The sequence below is a fragment of the Panthera tigris genome, chromosome A3 (genome assembly GCF_018350195.1).
Source record: "Panthera tigris isolate Pti1 chromosome A3, P.tigris_Pti1_mat1.1, whole genome shotgun sequence".
Lineage (NCBI taxonomy): Eukaryota > Metazoa > Chordata > Mammalia > Carnivora > Felidae > Panthera > Panthera tigris.
This window is the reverse complement of record NC_056662.1, coordinates 52,500,322-52,520,815: the sequence shown is the minus strand read 5'-3', so window position 1 is coordinate 52,520,815 and position 20,494 is coordinate 52,500,322. Positions and strand designations below refer to the sequence as shown.

Genomic DNA, 20,494 nt, shown 5'->3' with positions numbered 1-20,494 from the left:
CAGATAGCTAGTAAAATTATTGTAATTTCTTTTTTTTTTAAGTCTATTTAGTTTGAGAGAGACAGAGATAGTGCAAGCAGGGGAGGGGCAAAGAGAGAGAGAGAAAGAGACAGAGAATCCCAAGCAGGCTCCACACTGCCAGCCCATGCAGGGCTTGAACTCACCAACCATGAGATCATGACCTGAACTGAAACCAAAAGTTGGATGGTTAACCAACTGAGCCACCCAGGTGCCCTTGAAAGTTCTTATAATGGTATTAAATTTAATATATTTCATGGAATTCTGAGGTCATATCATCAATTTTGGGTGCCCCCACCTATATAAGTTACCAAAGTGCCAATTTCAAGAAGGAAGAATATATTACAGATTTTAAGATTTTGATATGACAATTCACTTTGGCTGTTATCATCCAATACATTTCACATGACACAGAGGCACTACCTGCTGGTACTGAACATTCAGTGTATCCTTGAACAGAAAGTGGAATCCATTTGAGTACCTTGACCATAGCATTCTCTTGTCTGCTTTCTTCAGGAGCCACCATCAGCGTGATCATTGACGTTGATGTGCAAGCTTCTGTCATTGTTTCTGCGCTCATTGCCACTCTGTACACGCTGGTGGGTGGTCTGTACTCTGTGGCCTACACGGATGTAGTCCAGCTTTTCTGCATCTTCATAGGCCTGGTAAGTGGGGCCATTCACAGACTTTCTTTCTTCCTTTCCTTTCCTTCTTCTTTCTAAAAGATAATGTGGTATTTTATACTAACTCAGCAAAATTGAATAGAAACGTTATTTTCCATCATGAGCAATACATAGTAAGTTGTGTATGATTTGAGACTTTAAATTTCTCAATTAATTGGATGAAAAAATGTAGTCATTTAGTTGGATTTTGACAGAAAATATGCCCTCAGTTTAATTCTTAGCAAGGTCTAGGACTTGCTTTGCTTCATGCCCACATTTGATGGAAACTTATGTATGCTCTCCCTTAATTTTGAAAGCAAAAAACACTTCACTCAGAGTTAAAATGTCAATGTTGGTGCTTACCTGCATTAGTCTTTTAACCTTCCCCTGTATTAGTTTTAATTCCATAAGACTGCTCATAAGACAGAAACTATCCCATTGGAAAAACTGTGGATTTCAATATTTATCATCACTATTTGGGGTCTCGAAACAAAGAAAGGGCACAAGATTTATTATGTATTGTTTGTAAGTTCTAGATTAAATTAGGTAATATACGTGTGTTTATTCAGTAAAAAATACTGAATTATGGAGACGTGAATATTGTTGGTATTATATTAAAAGTGCTTTTGTGTTTTACATGCACATTTTAGTCAATGTTGAGCCTTTGCAAACTCAACATCTTAAAATGTCAAGACTGTATTATTATCCATATAATATCCAATGCCTAAGACAATTCTAAGGTAGTATAAAGAAAATGGTGTGACCACTCCGTGCTGGGCACTGTATTGAGTTCAGACATGTGTATGTTATCTCAGCTGTGTGTCCTGTAGGGGTGGTGCCCTCGTAGAAAGGCCACGGACAGAGCACATTGAGACTGCACATCATGACTCACTTTCCACAGATGATTAAAGCACCCTTGAGCCTCCTCTTTTTTCCTTATTTTTCTCATAATGAAAAGCTCTTCACCCTATGCTAGTGTTCACACTAGACAGTCAGAAAAATTAAGTTGAATCTCAGACTCATTTTTTGTTTTTGTTTTTTTTGTTTGTTTTCTAGCATCATTAATAATGGAGGAAAAAATTTAAAAGAACTGACTACAACTAAAGTTACAGTTCAGCCTTAAATTAACATATGCTAGCAATGATCATATTTCCTCTTTTTCCCCTAGAATTGATGTGCATTTCATGGAATTTCATTCACTTATATTTTAATTGAATTCAAGTATATTTAATTTGCTCAATGACTCCTACTTTTTTAATTTTTAAATTGCCAAAAGCAAGTGGGCAGTGCTGAAATTCACAATTCTCCTTAGCATCATCATACACTTCCAGAAATAAATCTCTGTTCAGAACCTTGGAGGCATGGTTGGTTTGGCAATGACAGCTCTCATGATGCACTTGGTATTCTAACAAACACAACCCCAGGGGATGAAGCTATTTATTGACAATAAATGTAATTTCTCATTGCTTTTCATGAGACCAGACCTTAAAATGCACAGGTGCATAAATCAAGCATGCCAGTAGAAAGATGGTAGGGCAAATATATGTGGGTATAAATGTTAGAGTGCTTTTGTGCTACAGAATGTAACTAAACTGATAAGGAATCAAGTTGTCTTGGTTATAAGTTAAGGGTCTATTGATCTGACTGAATAAAAGGCCAAGAATGGTTTGTTTTCCAACCTTCAAATGGCTATACATGGATGCATAATTAATGTATCAACTCACACCTTACCATTTCCTTTTCTCAAATTCTCCAATTCTGTTGATTTTATCACCATCCTTGGAGCTCCACAACTGTAAACATGAGGTTCATCTGCTCATTTTCCCTCTCTGAACTCTCTTACCACTCTAATGTAAGGACTGTTGAATCTCTCTTCATAATCCTTTTTAGTACCAATGTCTTTCTATTTCCAATATCATCACTCTATTTCGGGCCTTTACCTGAGTCATACCAGTGTACCTACTGCTTTTTCTGACTTATCCTTCTCCTAAGCTCACTGTTCACATCTAGAAATTAAAATGCAGAAGAAATATACTAAACTCTTTTTAAAACTCAGAAGAAACAACAGGTGTTGGTGAGGATGTGGAGAAAGGGGAATCTTCTTACACTGATGGTGGGAAAGCAACAGGTGCAGCCACTCTGGTAGACATTATGGAGGTTCCTGAAAAAGTTAAAAATAGAACTACCCTGCATTCTAGCAATCATACTACTAGGTATTTACTCAAAGAATACAAAAATACTAATTCAAAAGCATGCATGCACCCTGATGTTTACAGAAGCATTATATACAATAGCCAAATTATGGAAGGAGCCCAAATGTCCACAAACTGATGAATAGATAAAGAAGATATGGCTCATATACACAATGGAATATTAGTCGTAAAAAAGGGAGTGAAATCTTGCCATTTGCAATGACATGGATGGAGCTAGAGAGTATTATGTTAAGCAAAATAAGTCAGTTGGAGAAAGACAGGTACCTTATGATTTCACTTATATGTGGAATTTATGAAATAAAACAAACAAGCATATGGAAACAGAGGTGAGCCAAGAAACAGACTCTTAACTATACAGAACAAACTGATGGTTACCAGAGGGGAGGTCAGTGGAGGAATGGATGAAATAGGTGATGGGCATTATGGAGGGCACTTGCCATGATGAACACCTGGTTTTGTAAGTATTTAATTGTACACCTGAAACTAATATTACACTGTATGTTAACTAACTGGAATTTAAATAAAAACTTAAAAAAAAAAAACTTAGAAGAAACGCCACTAGCTTCTAGCTGCCTGCAAAACAAAACACCAACCCTCAGCTTACAATTCAAATTTCTCTCCATATATTTATGTTTATCTTTCCCATTTCCCTAAGCCACTTGTAGCCCAAAAGATGTGTGTGCACATCCTGTGTGTTCTCCTCTTTGCCTTGTTCCATATAGATGGTCTCCCCATTCACTTCCTTCTTTTTGTATTAGCACCGGACTCATGCCTGAAGGTTTGTGTCACCCACCAAGTTCTCAATCAGGTCTTTCCTTGTCATGTTAAAAATTGGACATCTTTATCTAATTCAAAGAAAACAACAAGTGTTTATATATCAATATACTCAATGTTCTCAAATTTAACATTTTCTTCTTCAAAGATTTGTTGACTGCTCTTATATTTGATATGATATGGTGTAATTAAGCACAGGTATAGATAATATGTTAGTCTAACTTTTGTAAATAAGTATTTCATGGCATCCCGCAGAGAACTTAATTCCAAGTTCTCCTCTGTCTGAACAAGAGGAACAACCAAGCTATGTGGTCTATGAGGAAACAAAATATGTGGCGAAACCTTGCATATGTTAAACAGGTAAAAAAAATTGTAGCTTAACAGTCTCATGTCCCTCTTTGGTTGCAGTGGATCAGTGTCCCCTTCGCCCTGTCACATTCTGCAGTTGCTGACATTGGGTACACTGCTCTGCACACCAAATACCAAAAGCCTTGGCTGGGGACCATTGAATCATTTGAAATCTACACTTGGCTTGATAGTTTTCTGTTGTTGGTAAGTAATGCCCTTACCTGAGGAATGCAGTCTCATTTTTCCTAAAATCAAACATATTTTTAAGATTTTAAGACTTATATGTATATGTCACCTACTGGCTCATGTATGTTTCCACACTGACTACTTCCTGTTGGAAGGCTGGAGCCACTTACTGACTGTGATAGCTGATTAGTGTCAAAGTGGAGAGAGAGTGAAGCCTTCAAGGGACAATGTTAATGGGGTAATATATGGTGTGTACCCATTTCTGCTGTGCTATAAGTGAAGAACACCATGCCCTACCCCCAGGTACCTCCCCAATCTGAAGCCAAGCCTTCTAAAAGCTTTAATTTGTATTTTTGGTTTAGGCATTACAACCCACTTATTCTGAAATAAGTAATCCATTCAGTCTCTAATTACTGAGTAAGTAAGTTAGTCATGCCATAAGACCTTTAGTGCAGACAGAAATTGGAAAAAGAGGTGTCCCTCAGGAAAGATCCCAAGAAAGAAGTCTTGGGAAGTTGGAGATAGCTTGGGAACTTGACAGGACTTTGTGGTGAAGGTGGGGCACAGAAGAAATAAAGGCAGATCACAGATTGAGGAAAAATGGGAAAACCAAAAGAAACTGCCAGATATTGTGATTTTGCTACTTGGAATGGTTACTTACAAAAATAAACACTTATTTTGATTTCAAAGTAAGAAATAGATTAACAGTTATATCAAAATTAAAGGGAAATTGTTTATTTTTTTTCCTTTTTAGAGGGTTCACAATAGTTTGTAATTTCACTTTGTCATTATGGCACTTCGGTAAATTTCAGCCCTGAAGGCAGATTTGTCTGTCCCAATAAGGAATTTCCTGGTAAGAAGACAGGAAAACAAGAAAACAAGTTGTTTCTAGTGGTGGTGAGGAGAGCTTCTTTCCCAAGGATTGTAAATGTATTGGCCGACATTTTTCTAGATTGGATTATAATTATGAATTCAGTGGATAATGGGGTTAAATATTATGTGTGTATGAACTTATATCTGCATAGCAGATATATTTATGGTTACATAGGAGAAGATTATGACAGAGAAGATAGGCAGTTTGTTCATAATCACACCATTGTCTGAGTGAAGGATTGAAATGGAGAATCAAGACCCAAAAGTTATTTCTCCTACACGACACTTTAGTCCTCAGATTTACAGATCTTGAAGATAAGGCTATATATCCAATGACTGCTAAGGTTTCTTCCACCTCAAAAAATTATATGACTAAGTTATGTTCATTCTTCAAAATGCAACACAAGTGAAAAGTGGAATAATAGATAATGAATGAATGGATGAACTACAGAAGGAAGCCTCCAAATGTTTCACGAGTGGTCTCCAGCCTTCCAATTGTCTCTCTGAACTTCCACTTGTCATAAATTTATGATTTATGGACTCCTGCTCTGGATACCTTTAAGGTATCACCCTGAACCTGCTCACTGACAACATTCCTCACCTGGCCCATTGTAATGGCCCTTCACGGTCTCCCTGCAGCAGCCCACCCAAATCTCACTTCTCCACACCCATCTTCCACCTCACCATCAGAGCTTCTGTTTGTTTGTGGAGGTCAGATTTCACCTCACTTACAAAGCTCTGGTGACTTAAATATCCAGAGAGATTGGCATGTAATTTATGGTGTAGAGATTCATATAAGCATCTAAATTGTTGATGAATGTTCATTGGCATAGAAAATGTTAGTGATATACATACATTCCTGACTTATCACGGTTTGACTTAACAATTTCTCAACTTTATGGTGGTGCAAAAGCAATAGAATTCAGTAGAAACCATACTTTGAATTTTGATCTTTTCCTGGGCTGGCAGTATGCGGTACTATCCTGTCTCTTGTGATGCTGGGCAGCGGCAACCAGCCACAGCTCCCAGCCAGCCACGAAGAGTAAACAACATACACTGACAAACATTCTGCACCCATACACCGTGTTGTTTTTCACTTTCAGTCTAGTAATCAATAAATTATATAAGATATTCAATGCTTTATTATAAAGTAGGCTTTGTGTTAGATGACTTGTCCAACTGTAGGCTAATGTCAGTGTTCAGAGCACCTTTAAGGTAAGCTAGGGTGAGCTATGATGTTCAGTAGATTAGATGTATTAAATGCATTTTTGATTTTGACTTCAGATATTTTCAACATATGATGGATTTATTGGGATATAATCCCACTGTAAGTCAGAGAAGATCTGTATTGACTTACAGGTTGCAAACCAAAGGAAAAGTTTTGGAAAAATATAGACTTGAGACATGGATTATGTATTTTAGAATTTATTATTTTACTTTTTTTTTTTTTTTTTAACTTTTGAACATGTATAGCTTTTATAAGGAGGAGATTGTTCTGGAGTCAATATGTAACAAGCACTCTCATTGGCACAGGTGTGACAATGATAAACAGTACATTCCAGAGGCAATTAAAGAAACAACTTCAATACATTGTGATATGGGGAATTCATTCACCAGTTCACTCATGAGCAGTGACTGTATGAGAGTCAGAGGACCATGGCAGTAATCAAGGGGAAGGTATTCCCTTGCCTCCTGTCTCCCACACACCCTGACCTTTAATTAAGCCAAAGACATGGTGGTCTCATAGTTGTTTCATTGTTTTTGTTTGTTTGTTTCTTCTTGTTTTCACATTAGATTCTTTGCCAGGTGCTGCTGTCTTCTCTCTCCATCTCTGCCTAGTGACACCTTCTCAGTGCTTCAGAACTGACTCCCTGTCATTTCTGACAGGTGTTCAATCAGGTGTTCCTGATTGCCATGCAGCTGTATATACTTCTTTATAGCAGGCAACAAATTACATTATAGTTCACTGTATCCAAAATGTTTATGATTGTGTATCCTCAGTAAGAATTTTAAGTACATCCCCAGGCACCTGGGTGGCTCAGTCATTGAGTGACCTACTTTTGGTGTCAGCTCAAGTCATGATCTCATGGTTCATGAGATCAAGTCCCACTTCAGGTTCGGGGCTGACAGCATGGAACCTGCTTTGGATTCTCTCTCCCTCTCTCTGCCCCTCCCCCATGCTTGTTTTCTCTCTCTCTCTCTCTCTCTCTCTCTGTCTCAAAATATATAAATAAACTTTAAAAAAAAGAACCTCCAGATGAAAACAAAGCTAAGGCTTCTGGGCTTCTGGGTAGTTGCAATGCAGCTTAAAGTAGGGAAACCAAAGAATAGAAAAGATTGTGTGATATAATTATGAAGGAAAAAAACTTGAAGAAATTCTTTGCAGTTGAAAATGTGATGATTGCAGTTGAGATGTTTGGCATGTATGAGAGCCATACAAATGACTACTGTGCATGTAACTGTACAACTTCTTATTTAAAAAATACCTAATAGATGTTATTTGCCTCTAATTTATTCTGAGTCCCTGCTGTTCCCATGCAGATGCTGGGTGGAATCCCATGGCAAGCCTACTTCCAGAGGGTCCTCTCTTCATCCTCAGCCACCTATGCTCAAGTGTTGTCATTCCTGGCAGCTTTTGGGTGCCTGGTGATGGCTTTACCAGCCATACTCATTGGGGCCATTGGAGCATCAACAGGTATATCTCTTGCAACTTCACTAATGGACCCACTGAGGCTTCACTGAAGTGACCAATTACCACCCAACCGGCCTCCCTCCCCCATTTTCCCTCTTATCTGCACATAGTTGATTGTTTCTCATCATATTCATATACAGACATTTGTTATAGCACTCAAACAATTGTATTTTAGCTCCATGCCTCCAAAAAGTGTTTGATTGCTCTCCCCACCAATAAAACATTTGTGAACATGCCCTTCCCCCCCCCCCCCCCCCGCCCTTGCTGGTATACTTATCAATTGTGTCTATGTAATCCTGTTAGCAATGTTTCTCAACCAAGGTGCACATTGACATCATCTGGGGAGGGGAAGGGACTCTTGAAAAAAATACCCATTTCTATCCTGCCCCACAGGGATTTTATTTTAATAATCTAAGATGGATCCTGAGAGCAGTGGTTTTTAAAGCCTCTTGGTGGCTCAAAGTGCAGCCCAAGTTGAGAGCCACTGGCTTAGAAATTTACCTGACACCTACAGACCATTTTGAACTTGAGATTCCTGATTTACATTTTTTATAGTTTGCTAATTACAAGTTTTCTTTCTTGGAGAAATAAATAAATAAGTTTTCAAGATAAAGATAAACTCAAGGCACTAAGTAACTTAGAGAATAATTTACTCAAAATCAGTAAAAAAAAAAAAAAAAGCATTATGAAATGCTTATCTCCCAGTAGCCTCTATCTAGAACATTTTTTAAATCTCACCCTTAATTTTACTGAACTTGCTAATTACTCTTGATGCTTATATATCTATGCTATGCAGCTTCCAAGGGTATTTCATGAAAATACAACAGAATAATCCAAATTCAAAGGAGTCCTGTAGGTAAAGGTCATTAAAACAGATTAAAGAAGCTTACCTTTTACTCTGCTGTGTTTGTAAAGTTGATACAGGATGATACTCATGTGGATACTTTTATTTTCAATTAATACAGCTGTTTATTAGATTATTTAACTTTTACAAGAAGTAGTCATGATTCATAATGTACACTCTTAATTCCAATTGTTCATCCATGACATAAACAAACACTTAACAAGATGACTGACAAAGGTGATTATGTGCCTTTGAATGAAAGATAGCATTTATGTCACAATCAGAAAACAGATCTGGCCATCAGGAGCACTCATGCATATGTGCATGTATGTGTGCGTGTGTGTATGTGTGTGTGTTGTAGGGCAACACACTGAAAAACACAATGTCAGCTATTTTTTTGGAATAGGTTCATATTCTTGGTTGTTGTTTCTGGTACCATAATATCTCAAGGAATGCTGTAAAATTGGCTTCAACAAAGCATGGGTTTGAACTGCAGTGGAAAATGGGGGAATAAAAAAATAGTAGGATCCAAGGGAAACCACTCTTATTCAGTCCTGTACTTATGCCATCAAAGAAGTTCAGCAAATAAAAAAGGAGCTATAGTAATGTACATTTAAAGATTCCATTTTATTCTTCAGCATATAATGGTACAAACAGTAAAGAACTATATATTCAAAGACAAACTTTTTTGTTTGTTTTTCACCACTATTTTCTCCATCTTGTGTGGTGCACAACAGGATATTTTTTGTAACCCTTACAATGAAGCCTTCATAGCCATTCTGTGAATAATATGCAAAAGCATATTAGCACAATGCAGAATTACCTTTGTTAAAAAATAAATTTAAAGATGTAATTCCTTCTATGAATTCTAGAGTTCAGCAGGCAAACATATCATAAAATTTAAATGATCTTATCACATATTTTACTAGTGGTTCACCTGAGATTCTGTTGGAGAAGCATAGTATTAATGTTGGTGAGTCTTAGACTGCTAATTGATAGGTTTTTATAATTCAAAACACTCAGTTGTATGAAAAATTAATGGTTCATGAAATCAAGCCCTGCATTGGGCTCTGCTCTGACAGCACAGAGCCTGCTTGGGATTCTCTCTCCTCTTTCTCTGCCCCTCCCCAGTTCATGCATGCACACTCTCTCTTTCTCTCTCTAAATAAACTTTAATTCATAGATACATGCATAAACAATGGAAAATTTTGGAAAATAATGCTGACCGTGTTTAATTGATCATGCAATTCCTTCAATTATGATAAAAAACTTAAATTTTCTGAAATAAAAAAAGTACAGTGTTTTATTTTCTTTATAGTATCAATAGCAGGAATAATTTCCAAGTTTCAAATTTTAAAACTTAAAAGCACATTTACCTATTTTATTTTTTCAAAAAACCTTTTATATATTTCAAGAAACTTCATGTTGCCTACTTTAGCTTTTTAAAAAATGTTTCGAACATTTACATACATTCTTCTCTGTATGAAAATGTACAGTTGTATAATTTATGTATGTAGTTTTTCTTCTTTTTTCTTTTTTTTAATGTTTATTTATTTTTCAGAGGGGGGGAGAGAGAGGGGGGGACAGAGGATCTGAAGCAGGCTCTGTGCTGACAACAGATAACCTGATGCAGGGCTTGCTTGAACTCATGAACTGTGAGATCATGACCTGATGCTTAACCGACTGAGCCACCCAGGTGCCCCATGTATGTAGTTTTTCTAAGTCAGCTTCACAGTGTTATTTTGTGAAGATCACATAAATTGATAGTATTCTGTAATTAAATTTTACTCCAAAGGTCAATCTATCGAATTAACTATAATTTGGTGAATTCCCAGATTTGGCTGAATATTACCATCATTCAGACATATGCAATCAGAATATTTCAGGATAGGGATGTAGGACTCTGCATTTTAAAGGCACGCATGAGAGATCCCAATGTTCATTCAGGTTTGCAAAACACTGGATTAATCCAATGGTGATTCTTCCTTTTATTTCTTGCTTTAACAAGATCCGACACTTGCCATCCTCTGCCCATTTTTTTCCTTATCCTCACAACTATCAAACTGATTCATTGCTTTTAATAGCCTGGCCCACAGACTTAGCCAGAGATGTGCTGCAAAACATTGCCTGTACACCTCTGATGTGCATGCCCTCCTGCTTCCTCAGGAGTCCTTTTGCCTTTTATGTTTTGAGTTCCATTACATGGAGTTCAAAAACCTCCTGAAAATGTCAGCCTCATACCTGCACTTTCTACTCAATAAAACAAGGACTTTGCTTTATCTATCATGCCTCCTATTTCAAGTAAGTGGAATTCAATGCAAGAAGGGATTTAGTTGGGAGAAAAACAATGCTGAGGGAGCTCCAAAACCAAGTTTTGGAGGAACTTGTCCCCTCATACCTCCAACTGGCTGAAGAAATAATCTATGCTTTTGTTTTATAACATGTTTTCTATGTTTCTGTACAATTTGATGTCACAACTGCAGAAAAGAAATAGATAATAGGCAGGTAGTAGATAAATGAATAGATAGATGATAGCTGGTGATAGATAGATGATAGATGATAGATAGATAGATAACAGGTCTTGTGAATAGGGCTAAGTGTAACCAAAACCCATTAGAAGCCAGAGTTGAATATAAGACCATTTCACTTGACCAGTACATGGATTTCCTACCTACTTAGACCAACGTACCTAATTATACTAATTACACTTCTCTGATCAGACTAATTCATACATTCTGAATTTATTTCAAAAGCTCCCAGAGAATAAGATGACCCCCAAATGGATAAAGAGCATGTGGTTCTTTAGTTATTATTATATTTGTCATTTCTATTCAACAGACTGGAACCAGACTACATATAAGCCTCTAGATCCCAAGGACAACGATGAAGCAGACATGATTTTACCAATTGTTCTGAAGTACCTCTGCCCTGTGTACATCTCTTTCTTTGGTCTCGGTGCAGTTTCTGCTGCTGTTATGTCATCAGCAGATTCTTCTATCTTGTCAGCAAGTTCCATGTTTGCCCGGAACATCTACCAGCTTTCATTCAGACAAAATGTAAGAACAGTCTTTTCCAGTGTAGCATTATTGCTTTTGTCATCATTGCATTTATTTTATCTGTAATATTATATATTTACTAATATCCTATATTAAAATCTGACCCTACTCTGATTAAGCACACAAGATTAAATAATGCTGAATTTTATTTATGCTGTATATGAATATTTTTAATGCATGTTACTATTCATGTTAGTACGTAAGGGAACAAACCAACGTAAGCATTTTTCAAGAGGTACAGTCATATTGCTACAATTCACATTTCTTGTCTTTCTAATGAAAGTAATGAAACCCAAAACATCTTAGAAAAACTTTGAGTTTAATCATGTACTATAAGAAACTTGAAGCAGAGCATGGTGAGTACGTTATTTTGTGGTCATTTGTGTAGCATCTGCCCCACCCTTCACTTGAACTCCCAAGTCCATGTTCATGAGAAAATAGCCTCTCAGTGTGATTGTCCTTAATGAATCAAGTGGGTGCAGAACAGGGCTATTGTGTCACTGGACAGCCAGGAGTTCCTGCCCACCTTCTTCCTTCACTAAGGCTTTGTTCTTTGTTTTTCCCTAGTTTTCTAGGTCATAGTTAACAAAATGGCCCCACATGTTTTTAAGGTGGCTGGCCTTAAAGATGGTAGGACTCCTAGAAGAGAGGAAAGAAGGGTGGGCCATACATCCTCCTGGCCACATAAGAACTATTCCTTAATATGAAAAGTACGTGAAATCCTCTCTTCATTATTTTTTTAAATTTTTTTAATGTTTATTTCTTTTTGAGAGAGAGAGAGACAGAGCATGAGCGGGAGAGGGGCAGAGAGGGAGACACAGAATCTGTAACGCGCTCCAGGCTTTGAGCTGTCAGCACAGAGCCCGATGCAGGGCTTGAACTCATGAACCATGAGGTCATGACCTGAGTCGAAGTCAGTCACTTAACCAACTGAGCCACCCAGGTGCCCCATCTCTTGCATTATTATTCCCCTGTGACAGCACATAAGCTCCTCTCACCTCTCCCCCTGCATATTCAGAGAAAAGTGCAGCTGACCTGTGCTTCCTGCACAAGACACACAGAAACCTCTCCCAAAGGCCCGCCAGGGAAGCCACCTGGATTGCTTGCTTCCTATACTGTCGTTTAGGTTGGTTTTGCCTGCAATGAGCTATTTGAACCAGGGGAATTGTTTAGACCTGCTTTAAAGCACAGAAATGCATTTCATTCTTCACTTAAATGAGCCAGTGCACTGTGTGAAAAGCTGTCACTGTGGCATTTTCTTGCAGGCATCAGACAAGGAAATCATCTGGGTTATGCGAATCACAGTGTTTGTGTTTGGAGCTTCTGCCACAGCCATGGCCTTGCTGACGAAGACTGTGTATGGGCTCTGGTACCTCAGCTCAGACCTCGTTTACATCATCATCTTCCCGCAGCTGCTCTGTGTGCTCTTCGTCAAGGGAACCAACACATATGGGGCTGTGGCAGGTTACGTGTCTGGCCTTTTCTTGAGAATAACTGGCGGGGAGCCATATCTGTACCTGCAGCCCTTGATCTTTTATCCTGGTTGTTACCCTGATAAGAATGGCATATATAATCAGAGATTCCCATTTAAAACCCTTTCCATGGTTACCTCGTTCTTATCCAACATTTGCATCTCCTATCTAGCCAAATATCTATTTGAGAGTGGAACCTTGCCACCCAAATTAGATGTGTTTGATGCTGTTGTTGCAAGGCACAGTGAAGAAAACATGGATAAGACAATTCTGGTCAAAAATGAAAATATTAAATTAGATGAACTTGCACCTGTGAAGCCCCGACAGAGCATCACTCTCAGCTCAACTTTTACCAATAAGGAGGCTTTCCTCAACATTGATTCAAGTCCAGAAGGGTCTGGGACTGAAGATAACTCCTAATGACCCCATCCACATAAAATAACTGCTTTCACAAACAGAGTGTTATAGCAGGCTAGTCCAGGAAAGATGGGTTGCAGCATATAAAAAATATACTTAAAAAATAAACAGCATTCAGGTGGATAAAAATCCATACAAAAGTGCAGTTGCACAAATGCAAGCCAAGTTAGAAGGAATCATGTATGAAAGCAACAGATTGCTTTCTCATCGGTATTTCTCATCCTCGTTTGATTCTGACTAGATATTTTTGTTAAATATTCAAAAATGAATTAAGCCCCACTCAAAGAACAGAGGGTTAGAGTATTTATCTTTATTCAGAAAAAAGAAGTAGGTATGAAACAGCCAAGGAAATTCAGTAGACTTGATCTAGACCTTGTCTGCTAATGCACTCACTAGTGGGTCTGGTTTATTTTCATGATGAAGTTCAGAGAGTAACTTGCCATCACTCAAATGAATGGTGCAAGAAATTAATGGGTGATTGTCCTGGTGTCCTGACGGTTAACCTATTCTTGCATCTTCTTAACTAGAACATTTGCTGAATATGCAATTTGTTTCTCTTTGTAGTGACACACATTATTCTGAGCACAGGCAAAGCAAACACATATGCAAAATACTGTGTCGTGGAATTTCTTTATGCACAAGGTAATAGGAAAAGTAGAATCCATCTTTGTAGAGGAGCACTGGCTCCTCTGAGTGTGCCCAACAGCTACCATGTGTATTGAGAAGCATACCTAGAGTATGGAAGGCATGATTATTAGACAACCTTAAAGCAATAAATCAAGAAGGCCATTAAGCAGAAAGTGACAAGAGCAGGTTTTTGTCTTCATCTGAAGTTTATAAAGTTTTGCTTCATGATGAAAGAAGTAGTGTCCCATATTACTATTTAAATTGGTACTGGAAGTGACATTGAGCCTTATCTAAGGTGAGATAACAGTATAGCGCCAATTAAGGTTAATGAGAGACAAATGGCACCTCCTGATAAAACTAGAAAAATAAAACCCTCTCAATTTTGGATATTCATTAGTGAAGATGATTTAATGTTAAGAGAGTGACTCTGTGGCACTTTTTGCAAAAGCCAGTCTTAGGTACTAGACAAATCATCACTACAAAAAGTAGACAGTGAATTTTAAGATGCAGATGAAAGAAGAAAAATAAGTCCTAAAGGGAAAAAGCCATCGATTTTAACATTTGGTGTCCACATAACTTTCATGAGGTTGGTCATTAAATATTATTTTGCTCCTTTTCTGGAGTTAAAAACTATGTGTGTGTGTGTGTGTGTGTGTGTGTGTGTGTGTGTATACACACACGTATATGTATATATTTATATTTATTTATTTATTTATTTATTTATTTAATGGTTTGTACCATTTTAGAATTTTAAATGCTTTCCCTGTAGCCACATTATAGAAATAATCAGAGCTATGTCTACAAAAGCAGAGTGAATTGATGAGCTAAAAAATTATCTGAGCATTTGATCAAATAAAGAAAGGCACCATGACTTATTTAAACTAAAACATTTTGTCCAAAAATGTTTCTGTTTTGCAATTCATAGACAAAATGAAGTTAATTCAGTGTTCAACGTTAAGTATGAAATTGTTGTTCAGGAAGTTACCATTCCTTTTTTAAAAAATTGTAATTGCCTAAAAGCATCAAATGACACATGAGATAAATTCACAGGTGATTCTTAGAATATGAATTAGATAATTCTACCTGTTGTAATATCCCATATTTTAATGCTTTATCAAAACTTGATGGAGAATATGATGTCGCATTCAGAATGTTTATAGAACATCATCTATACTTTGGGGCATCTGGGTTACTCAGTCGGTTAAATGTACAATTCTTGATTTCAGCTCAAGTCATGATCTCACAATTGTGAGATCAAGCCCTACATGGAGATCCACATTGGACATGAAGCCTGCTTGCTTAAGATTCTCCCTCTCTATGTCTCTCTGTCTCTGTCTCTATCTCTATCTCTATCTCCCTCTGCCCCTCCCCAGGTCACACACACTCTCTCTCTCATAAATAAAAACATCATCTATACTTAAATAAAAAGAGAATTCTTTTTACTCATCTATCTGCTCAGAATCTACTCCATGCCTATTACCCAATAGAGCACTTGGAAGGAGCACATTTTTGGAAGTGGTGTGGGAATCCCAAGGTTCTCAGACATGGATGGAGAGAACTGGGCATGAATCTCACTAAGGACAAAGTGCAATGATGGAAACATTTGGCATGGAAAAGTGATTAATTGTTGGGGACTACAGTTCCTGATGCATCTAGTCTTTCCAATGTACCATGCTCTCCAACACACTGCCTGAATAATTATTTTTATGCACTCCATCACCCTAAGTTTTTGTACAACTTATTTATGCATCAGCTTCCATAGAAGACATCACCCATATTGTAATAGAGTAAGCGGGCATGTAGAGTCTCTTTGAAGATGTTATAGTTCATAATTTTGTTGGGCAACAGTTGTCCAAATATGCTCAATATGTGCAATAACCATATTTAAATCCAGTGAAAAAGAATAAATATTAACAATGAAAATTTCTTCCACTCCACTTATTTTGTAATAGTATAAAGATAAAAAGGGAAAAAAGTTTAACTCATCTAAAACATTAAAAACCAGGCAACTTAAAATGATGTAAGCCAATAAAAAATGTTCTTTTTAAAAAATTTTTTAGTGTTTACTTATTTTTGAGAGAAAGAGGCAGAGACACAGAGTGTGAGTGGGGAAGGGGCAGAGAGAGACACAGAATCTGAAGCAGGCTCCAGGCTCTGAGCTGTCAGCACAGAGCCCGACTAGGGGCTAGAACTAATGAACCGCGAGATCAAGCTTAACTGACTGAGCCACCCAGGCACCCTGACAATGTTCTATTTTTATTTGACACATTATTTCATACCTACTCTCAAACTAGATTTATAAAAATCTAATTTAGTATAAAATACACTTACAAATGTGCTAAATATTAACAACATGGTTTTTTAAAAGGACAAAAAAAATGTTGACGATCAAAAAGAATGAAACAGCAATCACAGGATGTTTACTTAGGCTCATTTGCATGCATATTTCTCCATTTCCAAGGAAGAAACAAAGTTGTGACATGCAGAAGACAATACCTTATGCTCATCCCTCGCTCTGTGTTGACATCATGGGCAGTGCTGGAGGCTTTGTATACTTCCAGCTTTGCTCAGTGGACTTAATTTTCAAAAATCCATCCTCCATGAAAATAAAACGACAGGAACATTTTAGACACTGGCTATATATTAACCTCTGGAGGCAATACCTGTGGATAAAGCATTAGAATAAAGCATATATTTTATTTTCATACTTCTACAATAATTGTAACATGTTTCTTGGATGATTTTAATGTGTTTTTTTCACACATATTTTCTAAAACATCAAGCTTGGACTGAAATGTCAATAAGCCTTCAAACTCTCAGTGTCAAAATTCAACATCACTGCTACAGTTAATAGTAATGAATTTTATGTGAATGTAAAATGAATGTAAGCCTGAAATAAGTGAATTTAGTGGAATGGCTATTAGGTTTTTTAATTTAGAAATAATGAATTAACATTGTACTTTAAATATAAAGTGTAACATTTTCTTTTTAGTCTTTGAGAAAATTTACCCTGGCATAATGTATAATTTATTATAAGTTTGCTCCTGAGCAGACAGATATGTATAATGGTTCTAAATATATATTTTTGTCTGTCACAATACTATATAAACTATGCTTAAATTAAGTAGATTTTCAGCTATACATGTAAATGTTTTCAATGTAATGATATTGTATTAAATTGTCCTGGTGAGATTCAGGAGATCATTGTCTAGGCTTGGCTTTTTGGGGCCCTCTCTTAAAAAAAATATAAGTGGTGCTTCCAGGCAACTATGCAATAGAATTGAAATAAACCATCTCATTGCTGGAACCTGTATAAATATGAAATGGAAATGTTGCACCTTGTATAAATCTTAGGGCAATATATGAATATCATGTCTCAAAACAATGTGAATTATTTTTCCTGGAAAAGAAGTTCTGCCACCACACACAGTACTTTCTTTGAATCAAAGAAATCAATAGACAGAATATCTCTTCCACTAATACCAAGAACTCTGCATCTTAAAAATCAAATAGCTGTTTGATAATTATTGACCTGGGATACACAACCAATCACTAAGAACTGGTTCTCATTATTCTCTATGTACTTTAATATCTCTCACCTAACTCTATCAAAGTGTCTTTAAACGTGTAACTATATATACCCTCAGAAGAGCCTCGGCCCCTTAAGCCTAAATCATAAGCATGTGTGCCTCTGGGTATATAGAGAGAAGAGGTCTAGGATGAGCTTCAGGATGAATTAAGGAAAAGAATAAATAGTTATAGGAGGAAATATACCAATTTGTCTGCTATCATGGACCCACTACTGGAGAGTCTGTATTTTGCTTTATCACAAATCTATACTACAGAAAATTAGGAGCTAGAAAAGACAATGTATATTGGAGCCTATGTATGCTTTCTTCATTTTACTCCTGTATTAAGAGAGTTTAATTTGATCATGAGCATTCTCTTAAGGCAGATATTCCAAGAGATCCAAAGAGCTACAAAGCTCTTTGTAGGACAAAGATAAGGACAAATTATTACTTCTTCATTTTTTGTATAGTGACCCAAAGAAGAACCCCCAAATGGTATTATTTAATACTCCTATTATTTAATACTTTGGAAAGTTTATTTATTTATTTTGAGAGACAGTGAGAGACAGAGCATGCAGGGGATGGGCAGAGAGAGGGAGAGAGAGATCCCAAGCAGGCTCTGCACTGAGTGCAGATGTGGGGCTCAAACTCATGAACCGTGAGATCATGACCTGAGCCGAAACCAAGAGTCAGATGCTTAACCAACTGAGCCACCCAGGCATCCCTCCTCATATTTAAATTCTCTATAATCAAAAAGCATATGGTAAATTTGTTTTTGTTTTTGATTGAAAAGCTATGGTTCTATATTTAAAATAAGTACCGCCCTATGTACTTTGAAGCTAAAATGCTGTGTTGGTTTATTAATTTTGAACTAGAAGCAGTTAAAAACATAAACCAGGTAGGACCCAAAGCCTGATAATAAGAGTAGTGGATACTAATGAGAGGAATAAGTGAAACCCCCCCTGGTGTTGCTACAAAATTCAGCTGGAGTGAGTGAGCCATAGCACTAGAATGGCTCAGACTCCATGGCTTTTGGCCTCATTGTGGCATAACCTGGAAGACACTAGGTAAGAGTGGAAAGGCAAAGTAAGACACATATAGCTCCCACTAGTTACTTTGCCTTAGACTGAGGATCTCAATGGTATGACCAAGCCACTTAACCTCTGCAGCCCGATTCCCAAATGAAGATTGCATTTATCTGTTATTAGGCTGAAGTTATATGATAACTAAATGGTTAGGTGGTTAGATAGAACACAAACAATGTAAAAATATGGAAATATAAACATAGCACTCCAACTGAGAAAATTGGACAAAACCTATCTAGCTATTTGGGAAATTATTTTGCCTATGAATCTTGTCATATTCAACTAGTTTTAAACCTGGATTCTAAATTAGGGATGAAGAAAGAAGAGTCATGTTTTGAAATATATTGAGCTACAGGTTATATTTGCTTTATGTGGCTTTTCAAGGACCTAATGTAACAGAATTTTAGTGCTGTTCTGCATGCACTTAAATTATGGTCCATGGATGAATACAAAGTTAACAAGGAGTGACTAAATCTATGGGAAAGTTTATCTCATTATTCATGTGGGAATTTTCAGGCAATACCACCTACCAAGAGTCCTTTGTGCTCAGAGTAAGGAATGGAAAGTCTATAGGAGGTTTGTAGGCTTGGAAAAGTCAATAAAAAATTTCTTTAATTTAGTTATTTTGTATATTTCTGATCATTCCATTTAAAAGCATCACATAACTCAATCATTTTTTAAGATAAGAAAAATGAGAGGAGATTGAAAAAGCAAATTGTGTTTTTTTAAAAAAAAACTACTCAAAGCTGGCCTTCGAAGCTCATAAATGTTAATCCTTGGGCAGGAATGGAAATACGCTGGCGGATACCAATAGAAATTAACATGAAGTTTAAAAGCATCAGGATCCAAAAAGTATTGCAAACCATATTACTCTATATAGGTTAAAATGTCCCAAGAACAGATGGCCATGGGCATAAAGTGTGAGCTATGACTTAAGTGCAAGGAACAATCTGGGCTGAATCCATGCAAAGCAATTGCAGCCCAGACCACATTTGTCTGTGTTCACAGAGCGTGAATAGATACAATGGATGCCGCATGATTTATTTTCTGTTACTTAAGGTTGAATCAACATTTATCCTTCAGAAAAAATCTAACCCACATTGGCTTCCATTTCATAACAACTTACTTTTCATTTTATTTCAGTTTTTAGAATAAAATTTCTATTAAATAACACTAAGTTTAGTATTTCCTACATTTCACTTTTTGGAGAGAACTATAAAGCTCCAGTAAACCACTTGCTACTAGAGATTTTAAAACATAACATAAAATAAACCCATCTATCTGACAATGGCCTTATGAATATTTGATTCAGTCTTCTGTTTTTACATCTATTATTTTCAAAATAATTCAGAGATCACTGTTTTTAGAAAGATGGCTAAAAGGAAAAAGTTAAAATTAATTTTAGTTCACTTTACTTTCTAATTTAAGAAAAACTTTAGAGAATTTTAAACAACATAAGCTAAAGTAAAACAAGTTTTCAACATTCATGTTGATGACCTATTAGAAATTTTACTTTCTTACCTTCATCCCAGTTGAACCAAGGAGTTAGGAGATGGTACCCTTCATTCGTGGTTTAATCTTGAATGAGTTAATTGACCCTTCATGGTGCCAAGTAATTTTTTGTAAATGATGATCTTTAGAGTATAACTCTAACTTGG

General features: G+C 36.7%; 1 protein-coding gene and 1 long non-coding RNA gene across 3 annotated transcripts in view; one reads left to right on the top strand and one right to left on the bottom strand.

Moving 5' to 3' along the window:
- Window positions 1–13,558, top strand: part of SLC5A7 (solute carrier family 5 member 7) — a 22,793-nt gene extending 9,235 nt beyond the window's left edge. The window contains exons 4-8 of the mRNA XM_007097866.3: window positions 535–683; window positions 4,076–4,219; window positions 7,616–7,769; window positions 11,449–11,666; window positions 12,932–13,558. Coding sequence (XP_007097928.1) covers window positions 535–683; window positions 4,076–4,219; window positions 7,616–7,769; window positions 11,449–11,666; window positions 12,932–13,558 — 1,292 coding nt within the window. The remainder of the gene's footprint in view (window positions 1–534; window positions 684–4,075; window positions 4,220–7,615; window positions 7,770–11,448; window positions 11,667–12,931) is intronic.
- On the bottom strand, window positions 342–20,494 carry LOC122237001. Of its 2 annotated transcripts, none has more exons than XR_006215192.1 (3): window positions 20,358–20,494; window positions 16,679–16,845; window positions 342–736 (listed from the first exon to the last, which is right to left on the bottom strand). It is a non-coding gene; the product is annotated as an uncharacterized LOC122237001 (long non-coding RNA). The 2 variants fall into 2 exon arrangements; XR_006215193.1 differs by lacking the exon at window positions 342–736 and adding an exon at window positions 11,543–11,648.